The sequence below is a fragment of the Haliotis rubra genome, unplaced genomic scaffold, assembly GCF_003918875.1.
Source record: "Haliotis rubra isolate DU_JTF1 unplaced genomic scaffold, ASM391887v1 Scf385, whole genome shotgun sequence".
NCBI lineage: Eukaryota > Metazoa > Mollusca > Gastropoda > Lepetellida > Haliotidae > Haliotis > Haliotis rubra.
Window position 1 is genome coordinate 366,222 of NW_025767063.1, and position 10,944 is coordinate 377,165.

The 10,944-nt window shown below is 41.3% G+C and overlaps 1 protein-coding gene across 1 annotated transcript; it reads left to right on the forward strand.

The window, feature by feature from the left end:
* The first annotated feature begins 408 nt into the window (after positions 1–408).
* On the forward strand, positions 409–1,695 carry LOC124286500. The gene has a single exon (XM_046722874.1). The coding sequence runs from the start codon at positions 409–411 to the stop codon at positions 1,693–1,695; it is 1,287 nt and encodes a 428-aa protein (XP_046578830.1).
* Positions 1,696–10,944: the final 9,249 nt, after the last annotated feature.

The following is a 10,944-nucleotide window of genomic DNA, read 5'->3' on the forward strand; positions in this document are numbered from 1 at the left end:
TAAAGTTGTTGCAGACAATACAAGTAGTAATGGACTTCCATGCAAGACATCGGCTACATCAAAGTGTACACAGATCTGTAATGGGGAATTTCATGGAAAGTCATGCACAAAAATTGTCACTTCTTGTCTCATGGAAGGCCTACCATTCTTAAGCCATGTCAAAATGACTTTCAGATGAAAGACTTTCTTTGTGAAGTTCCTGAGGATTCCCTGTTTACGATGACCAAGGATGATGATAAGTTAGGCTTATCACAGGAAGACCGAAAGTTTCTAAGTCTCATGGACAAGGAAATGCATAGAGGCCCTGAAGGTAATTGGGTAGCGCCATTACCGTTTAAGGATCCAAGACCGGTTCTACCTAACAATAAGGATCAAGCTGTAAAGTGAGCCAAGTCTTTGGAAAAGAGCATGGATAAAGATCCAGTGAAGCGTCAACAGATGATTGATTTTATGGCCAAGATACTCTCTGCTTATCATGCTGAACGTGCTCCATCATCTATTAAAGGTGCAGAAGTTTGGTACTTACCACTGTTTGGAGTTCATCATCCGAAGAAACCAGATCAGATACAAGGAGTGTTTGATTCATCTGCCACTTACAAAGGAACATATCTGAAAAGTGTGCTTATGAAAGGACCAGACATTGCCAACAGATTAATAGGCGTCTTGTTGAGATTCCGAAAGGAAGCTATAGCAGTCATGGGAGACATTGAAAAGATGTTTCACTGCTTCCATGTCCCAGAGAGACACAGAGATTATTTTCGGTTCTTGTGGCATGACGACAACGACCCAGATAAGGAACTTATTGAGTACCATATGAGAGTCCATGTGTTTGGTAACAAGCCATCTCCAGCGATTGCAACATATGGGCTAAGGAAGGCTGCTGCATCTTCGAGCTTATATTTTGGACAGGACGTGAAGGAGTTTGTTGACACAAATTTCTATGTAGACGATGGGATTGCTTCTCTACCTTCTACAGGAGAAGCTATTGATTTCGTTAAGAGGACTCAAGCAGCTCTGAGAAAACATGGAAATATCTGTTTTCATAAGATAGCATCAAACAGCCCAGAAGTTATGAGTGCCTTTCCATCTGATGACAGGGCCAGTGATCTCAAAGACTTGAATTTCATGGATCACAGTGAACAGTGTGTTCCTATTCAACGCAGTCTAGGGATATCTTGGGACATAAAAACTGATACATTTGTGCTCCAGGTATCTGTAGGTGATAAACCTTACACGAAACATGGAATTCTGTCTTCGGTTCATAGCATATATGACCCTATGGGATTCTTGGCACCAGTGACCATCAACAGTCGCTTGATTCTTCGAGATGCTGTTTCCAGTAATGTTGGATGGGATGATATCCTATCACATGAACTTCAACAGGAGTGGAGCGAGTGGCTACAGTCACTTCGAAGATTGAAAGACTTACATGTGTCACGACCATTTACATCCTTGTCGTTTAAAGGAGCAGTTGGGCGGCAGATACTCATGTACTGTGATGCATCTGAAAGGGCCATAGCAGCTGTGTGTTATTTGGAACTAGAGACGCTGGAGGGTGAATCTCAAGTAGGATTCCTCATGGGCAAAACTAAGGTGGCACCAAAACACGGACACACCATTCCTAGGTTGGAACTTTGCGCGGCTGTCTTGTCAGTGCAGCTGGCAGATCTTGTGTGTGAAAGCTTAGACATTTAACCGATGGCAGTAGTTTATCACACCGACAGCAAAATTATTCTCGGATACATTCGAAATGTAACCAAGAGATTCACTGTGTATATCTCCAATAGGGTTTCAAGAATACTTCGCTCTTCTTCGATCGACCAGTGGAGATATGTGAGAACTGACATCAATCCAGACGAAGAAGGTACTAGATCAATCCCTCCTTCTCAGATGCCACATAGCACTTGGATCCAAGGACCTCTAGGAATCAGGACTGAAAATGCTGAAGATGAAACTGAATCTGAAGAGGTATCTCTTACCGACTTTGAACAGTTACCAGAGATTAGAGTCCAGACAACTTGTATTAGGGCACAAAGCGGACTTCTTGGTGTGAAAAGGTTTGAACGTTTTTCGACATGAGGAAGTTTGGTAAATGGCATTGCTCAGCTGTTACATTTTGTCAAGTGCAGAATCAACGAGAATCCTAGAAAGGACATCAGTGTTTCAGTTTACACTGAAGCAGAGAACTTCATCATTAAGCAAACACAGCATGAAGTCTACCAAAAGGAAATAAAGTGTCTTAGAACAGGACATAAACTTCCAAACACAAGTGCTTTGGTATCGGTGGACCCTTTCCTTGATGATGAAGGCCTACTAAGAGTAGGTGGCAGGCTTCACAAAACCAACTTTAACATCTGCGTTAAGCATCCTCTGGTGATACCCAGAAAGTGTCACATTTCACAGTTGCTGATACTTCATCATCATAACGCAGTGAAGCACCAAGGTAGACACTTAACAGAAGGAGCCATACGCTCTGCAGGTTACTGGGTAATTGGAATGAAGAGACTTGTGTCATCCATCATCCTTCAATGTGTAACGTGTAGGAAGTTAAGACGACTGGCCGCATCTCAGAAGATGTCAGATTTCCCATGTGAAAGACTTGAGCCTTTACCTCCATTCACATACGCTGGAGTCGCTCTTTTTTGACCTTGGAACATCGTTGCCCGGAGAACTAGGGGAGGCCTTGCCAGTAGCAAACGCTGGGCCATGCTCTTTACTTGCCGTGCCGTGCCGTGCCGTGCCGTGCCGTGCCGTGCCGTGCCGTGCCGTGCCGTGCCGTGCCGTGCCGTGCCGTGCCGTGCACATCGAAGCTGTTGAGGACCTTAGTACTGATGCATTTATTAATGCACTACGTCGATTCATCGCAATCAGAGGAAACGTAAAAGTTACTAAAACATTTCAAGTCGGATACAGGAACCAACTTTATTGGCACCACTGGTATTCTTGGACTCAACATTGTAAATGTAGAGGATCGGGCCATCAAAGGTTTCCTTCGTGACAAAAGAAGTGAGTGGGTGTTTAATCCACCTCATTCCTCCCACATGGGCGGAGTATAGGAGAGGTTAATCGTGAGTGTCTCGTCGTATTTTGGATTCGCTGTTAGCCGAACCGTCACATCACAGGCTCACTCATGACATGCTTACCACTCTGATGGCAGAAGTATCTGCGATTGTAAACAGTCGCCCAATCGTGCCAGTGTCAACTGATCCAGAATCTCCAACAATCCTCTGTCCATCAGTTCTTCTACCTCACAAGACTGACTCAGTATCAGGTATTGGTAACCTAACGCCAGTTCATGACTTGAAACATTTGTACAAGTCTCAGTGGCAACAAGTGCAATCTTTAGCTGATGCGTTTTGGCTCAAATGGAAAGTGGAATATTTGCATACGTTGAAACCCAGAAGAAAGTGGAGAAGTCCTGAGAGAAATGTCCAAGATGGAGATGTAATTCTTCTTAGCGACAAGAACCTACATCGAAATCAGTGGAAACTGGGTGTTGTAGTTACTGCTCTACCTAGCGATGATGGGAAAGTCTGTCAAGTTATTGTGCGAACCATGAGAGATGGAAAACCAATAACCTATACTCGGCCAATCACCGAGTTAACTCTGCTGTTGCCAGCAGAGCAGCAGTGACTCTTTGATATTGTTGATATCTGATCAGAATTGGTGAAAGACTAATTTAACATGTTCCGGAACATTTGAGTTAACGTTAAAGATTCATGTTCTCATGAGTTTATCTTAATTTGGTATATATATATGTGTGTAATGATATTCAGTATAAATATCATTGGGGGGGTGTTCTGTTGCCCATTCTAATCTCTGTTCTTTTTCACATTTTACTTACGCTTCTTTTCTTTTCCGTGTTAGTTGTTTTGAAACTCTCGGGGAGGGAGATAAAAAGTGATGGGCCAGACCGCATGGTCTTATTGGGTTTCGGCTTGGGAGCCAATCACCCAAATGCGTGTACAAGAGGCGCAACTTATGGCTTGCATAGAGTAAGTAGTACATTCGAATGATCACTGATGTTTCTTGAGAATGTAGGAATGTATGAAATACAATTTACCCTTCCAAATATGCTCAATATCTGTTTATTATTGTGTGACCGTCACTTTCGCTTTCATTGATTTAGGTATGCGTTTCAGTTTCACAGTAATTATATGTAAACAACTTTATCAGGTTGGTGTATACAGTAGCAATATTAGTAACAAAGGAAATGTGATATTTAATGCAACTGGGTAATTTCGTAAATGGTATGCACTCCACATGTTCGAAATACTGGTTTGAAGCGTCCGTAAAAGAGTTTTGATTTATACATTGTCCATTACATATAGCACTCAACGGTGGTTTATCTGTTATTCGGTTCATGAGGAATATGTCCTTTGTCATGTAAAAGCTTTGTTATATGGAAGCTATTTACAGTTATTGTATTGTTTTGCAGTTTTTTACCCGTTCTAAGGAATAAACTTTGAAGATTCCAGTGAAATATGGGTTAACTTGCCATTATATTATCTGGCCTGAGATTGACACAGTACAGTCCTCATTAAGGTCACACAGAATACAGCATCATCTATCGACAAAGGGCTCAGCGAATGTCCCAAGTAACGACAAGCCATCATGATAAATCACCGAGACTTCTTTGTGGACAACACATAACTCTAAAGAGTGAGCCTCAAATATGTTTACTCTACATGAGCAGGGATGCTGACAGACCACAAAGTCATGACTGAAAGGCTACATCAGTGCACCCAACTACACAGGCCAAAACAGTCACTGCAGTCGTGAGGGCCATGTGCTCAAAACAGTCACTGCAGTCGTGAGGGCCATGTGCTCAAAAGGGCTGTTTACAATTTCCTCTTCCTCTTTTTCTAATCCTTCTGAAGTCTGAATCTTGAGAAACTTCTTGGAGCAGTATTATATGTAATTAACATCAGAAACACAATGTTGAAAAATCTCTCTAAAGGTTTTACTACACCAAATCAGATTCCATGGTTTAAGATGCACTTTTCGTGCAGGCAGAATCATCTGACAGCAGTGATTGGATGATTTTGTGTAAGATTTTAGTGGGGTTTTAATGTAAATCCATCCAATATTTAAAACTGACCATATTTTTCAATTGTTAGTGCTGTCTTTTTTAACTTCTTAACACAATGACTCATGCTGAATGTGTGCCAGGATATTTTCAAGAAGGTGGCATTTGCTGCGGAACTGGAGTTTTTAGCTTCCTGTACTCGGAAAAGGTATTGGTTAACCTAGCCAAACTTTGTGTCTCTATTGTTGCATAAAGACCATATTCACACTGTGAATAAAAACATATTAGGGGTGACTATTGAGGGGAAACAACTATTGCGATATATCTCTCTCCTTGAATTGTTTCATTTGAAATCATTTCCCTTGTGAATGTATAGTTTATATGAAATAAAAACAAGCTGAAGTAGTTTCAGTCTCTTGTAATAACTGACAAGAAACTTGAAGCTCAGATCAAGTTTTAAGAGGTAACTGGGGCAGTTAACTCTAAATCAAAGTGAACAAATCTGGTAGTTCCTGTATTTTGCGCTGCGCATTTATCAACAGAATTCAATTACTTAACTATTGATAGTCACACATACTATCGATGCATCGATAGTTTTTCGTTTCTACCATCGATTAATTGCTATCGGAGCCTCAACAATTACAATCTATATCGATAGTTGGATGCATCGTTACAGCCCTAATATATATATACATTTAATGGCTGTTAATGACCTGGTTATTTTTTAAGACAATATAACGCTAGTAAGGAAGTCTACAGGAAAACATTAGGCTTTGTGTAACCTGTGTAAGGGTGGGTGGTCTGCACTTAACACAAAATGACTGAGGTTGGGGGTCACCTGGTCAGCCAAAAGCATAATGCATGTTTTGCATGGACAGCCTGTTACCAAAAGTACTGTAAGTCCACATGGTCCCTAGTATGGTGATCTACCTACAGTTGTTGGTGATCTATAGCCCATTTTTATCTTGTACTGTTTATACTGATTTAATTTTATGATAGTGTCCTATTTTCAAATTTATATCTGTGATGCTGTAGTATTTTTACTGTATTTGGATGACAGGTTTTTAGGTTCTAAATTTATTGACTTTAATATTGATATATACTAGAAACTGTGCACACAGAAAATTCCTTCAGAAATAGAATACAACACAGAAAAGACCAAATGATGTAGACACTTCAGAAGCTGAAGTATTGGACCACAACAAAATGTCAAAAGAACAAGAACAATATCCGTAACGATAACGTCATTCGTGTTTCGATAACGTCTGACCAATGCAGATATCTTGTTACGATGGCATTGGAAATGTGCTGACACCTGTTGTTGGCTCATTTCTGCTCGAACCATTCCTATGGCTTCATGATGTTGAGCACATGTTAATCTAGGCATGATGTGATTGTGACTTCTCATGCGAATGTGTGAACGTTTGAATGACCAAAGATCAAGCTTTTGACAGTGACAGCAATTTCTGTGTTTCACATGTTGTGTGTAGCTGCATGGGCTGCACGTGCAGTAACACATTGCAAGTCCATAGGCCACCATCAATGACGTCACCTGGCACGTGCATGAGCGTTTGATTGTCTCCAATACTTGCTGTGTTCACACCTGTATTTATGAGTAAAGATGCTACGTGCCTATATTTATATTTTCTGTGTGCAGAGTTTGTTTATGTGGCCAGTATAAATTAAGTTCTTCTCGTCACGATACGGTTGAAATATTTCCGATGTGACGCTAAACATAAACTCACTCACTCACTCACTCACTCAGAAAATATTTGTATTTCAAGTCAACAATGTTGAAGATTACTTACATCCAGTACATTTGATAAACGATTCTTCACAAGACTCCTTGCAGACATGGTCAGTCTCCGTAGATTGGACCCCATGCAGGACGAACAGCAACGCTGTTATCTTAAGCATCATCCTGTTTGTAACCAGCTAACATTGATGTCATGGCTACAAACAGATGTCAGCCAAATAGCCTGAAACAGATAATCAGAACATTATAATATAAATCTTGGCACGCCCAGGTTTGGTCCAAGCAACATATCCAATTCTTGATCTGTGTTTGAGACCCCACCGGCCTGTTAGACCATGGCTCCTAAAAGTTTGCTTGGGCTATTGATTTGGAAACGTCCCCAGGATGCCTGATTACTGTAATGTCAAGGTGATTATCTATGCACACCTCAGTGTCACTCAGTTAGTTGATCAAAATAAATTAGTTTCGGTAGACCAATTTGACTTTCCAACATTATTATTTGATATCGATATAGATCACGGAGATCGATAGTCGTTAGATCTACTGACTATTGATAAAGTTACTTTGAGCCAAAATGTAAAACAAAGCCTTAAAGAAACCCTATTTCACATGACTGATGAGCGTTGACATGTAGGCTCGGTTATTAACAAAACAACATGGTTTAGAAGCAGCCCATAAATACTGATGCAGCACTGTGTATAAATAAATTTACACTATTTTTCATCTCAGTAGTTTATGTATGATATTATAGATGACACAATTATCATATCGATAATCATTAATAATTCTTCCCATTGTCAATTTTTTAGCCAGCCCTATAATCATGATAATATGCCCATCCAAAGGTAAAATCAGAGTTATGCATAACATGATATATGATCTGCAATTTGGGTTTACTTTTTTGATATAGTCACAGAAACAAGTGAGTGAGTGAGTGAGTTTAGTTTTACGCCGCACTAAGCAATATTCCAGCTATATGGCGGCAGTCTGTAAATAATCGAGTCTGGACCAGACAATCCAGTGATCAACAGCATGAGCATCGATCTGTGCAAATGGAAACCAATGACATGTGTCAACCAAGTCAGCGAGCCTGACCACCCGATCCTGTTAGTCGCCTCTTACGACAAGCATGGGTTACTGAAGATCAATATTCTAACCCGGACCTTCACGGGTCTCACAGAAACAAATCCCTCGAGAAATATACAGTTTCATATTAAAGTAAAGCTAATAAAAACTGGAAACTGGAAAGTTACCAAGGTAGCGTATAAAGCAAGCTGACCCACATTGTGACCCTGTTACACACTACATGGTTGGTCAACAATGGACTAATGGACTCACAGTTTGGACTGTGTTGTCAGTGTAGGGATAGTGATTCATCTCGATTTCCAAACTCAGTTCTTTTGGCAGGAATATGGGTGAAAGGTATTTTTTCATGAAAATTTGATCCTTATCCATTCATTATTGTTTTATATTCAGAGTTGTTCTAACATCTTGAACAAACTAATATTTTCTTTCTTGTAACCTGAAATGGTCAAGAGCCCTACATTGGAATCCTCGATAAAAACCCTTGATAATATCTTGTAATGTTGCACCCATAAACTCCCATAATGGACTGTCATGGATTTTATGTTCAGTAGACTGCTATAGTGGGTGAAGAGGTTCAAGGACACACGCCCTGATACATAATAGTTCTCCCAGGTTAGAACATGCTGTCTCACAATGCATGACATACCTAACTGCATATATTTGCCCCAATAGAACGACACATCACTCATAACACCGATCACTTGTCTGGTTCAAACTCAATTACAGGCTGCCAAAGGTTAGCTAAAGGAATACTGAACACCAAATAAACACTACACTTGCACAAGTCTTTAAAGCAATAATTAATTGTTTAAATGAAAAAAAATTAAAAAATATACATATCCCTCTAACTGAGTGGCGGCGTTAGACTGTCCGCTTATCTAGACTTGCCTATTTGAAGGATAGAATCACTATACATCCATGGCCTCAGCATTCAGTACAAACTTTCGAGCAAGCCTACTCACACACCTACATTCAATACTTGGACTCAATAGTGACATAATTAGATATCTCAACAGGTGCTAAACTTATAATAAGGGCATTTCCACCAGGTACCCATTCTCTGCTGGGTGAACAGAGGACAGTTTGAACAAACTCACTTGCCTAAGGTGAGACCACATGTATCACATGTGCTTCATTGTGGGGCATGACTGAAGTCCTAGAAACTCTCAGGAATCAAGCTGCCAAACTCAGTCACCCATCCAAGGACTCTCCAAGCCCAATGTTGCTTAACTTCAACTGACTTGTCAACTGAGCTCTACTCACAGGACCAAACTTGATCAAGCTTCTAGTAGTTCTACACACGATTCACTGGGGAGTTCAGAAATAAGCATTAGCTTGTCTCACCTCAGACCTAAGTTCTACTCCAGTCATGGGTCCAACATTTGTATGATATTGACATCACAGCAATATCCTAGCTGTATGACAGTGGCCTGTAAATAATCTGGACCAGACGATCCAGTGACCAGTATTACAAACAACACCATCAGAGCACAATGGTATGTGAGACATCTCCAGTAGCCATGCTAATGAATCATTCACACCTCATAATTCTGTGATGTAAATTTATTCCGATATGAAACACAAATGGACATAAACGTTCCTAAACTCATTCCTTCTAACATAAATAGTTTGAAGTTTGCTCTTTCGTTCTTGAGAGAGCGTAAATAATCGAGTCTGGACCAGACAACTGGTGACTGACACCATAATCATCAATCTTCACAAAGATATGACGACATCCATCAACCAAGTTATTTAGCTGGACTGACTGACTGAGTTTGGTTGTACACCGCTTTTAGAAATATTCCAGCAACATCACGGTGGGAACACCATAAATGGGCTTCACACATTGTACCCATGTGGGGATTCAAACCGGGTCTTCGGCGTGACGAGCCAACGCTTTAACCATTAGGCTACCCCACCGCCCCTCATTTAGCTGGACAAACCACCTGATCCATTGGGTTGCCTCCTACAAACAGCAGAGGTCGGTGGGGACCTGTTCTAAACAAGGCACATGGGGACAACATGTGAAGCCAATGGTTGGCTCAAATACTGAAAAAGAGGTTGTCAAACCCAAATCACTCACTCACTCTTATCAGAAAAGAAATACATAAACATATCTGACAAGCAACTTCAACTTCAGTCACCAAATCTGAGTCTGTTTTAAGGATTATGGGAAGGATTTTATTTGACTGCATTCAGTTGTAATGAAGGTATCCGAACTGGGGTAGGTGGAGATCTAGGGTGACACTCTGTGACAGTCTGACAGCACCTATCACTGTCCGAGCTGGGGTAAGTGGAGATCTAGGGTGATACTCTGTGACAGTCTGACAGCACCTATCACTGTCCGAGCTGGGGTAAGTGGAGATCTAGGGTGATACTCTGTGACAGTCTGACAGCACCTATCACTGTCCGAGCTGGGGTAAGTGGAGATCTAGGGTGATACTCTGTGACAGTCTGACAGCACCTATCACTGTCCGAGCTGGGGTAAGTGGAGATCTAGGTGATACTCTGTGACAGTCTGACAGCACCTATCACTGTCCGAGCTGGGGTAAGTGGAGATCTAGGGTGATACTCTGTGACAGTCTGACAGCACCTATCACTGTCGAGCTGGGGTGTGAAGTGGAGATCTAGGGTGATACTCTGTGACAGTCTGACAGCACCTATCACTGTCCGAGCTGGGGTAAGTGGAGATCTAGGTGATACTCTGTGACAGTCTGACAGCACCTATCACTGTCCGAGCTGGGGTAAGTGGAGATCTAGGGTGATACTCTGTGACAGTCTGACAGTCTGACAACCTATCACTGTCCGAGCTGGGGTAAGTGGAGATCTAGGGTGATACTCTGTGACAGTCTGACAGCACCTATCACTGGACTTAACTGACCATCAACATTTGAAAAGTGTGTACATGTATAAATGCTGAAATCTATGGGGCGGTGGGGTAGTCTAGAGGTTAAAGCATTTGCTCATCATGGGTACAATGCGTGAAGCCGATTTCTGGTGTCCCCGCCGTGATATTGCTGGAATATTGCTAAAAGCGGCGTAAAACCATACTCACTCACTCACTGAAATCTGA

What these genes read in the sequence shown, in the direction of transcription:
- LOC124286500 (XM_046722874.1), top strand. Translation starts at nt 409, where the DNA reads ATGGATAAAGATCCAGTGAAGCGTCAACAGATGATTGATTTTATGGCC.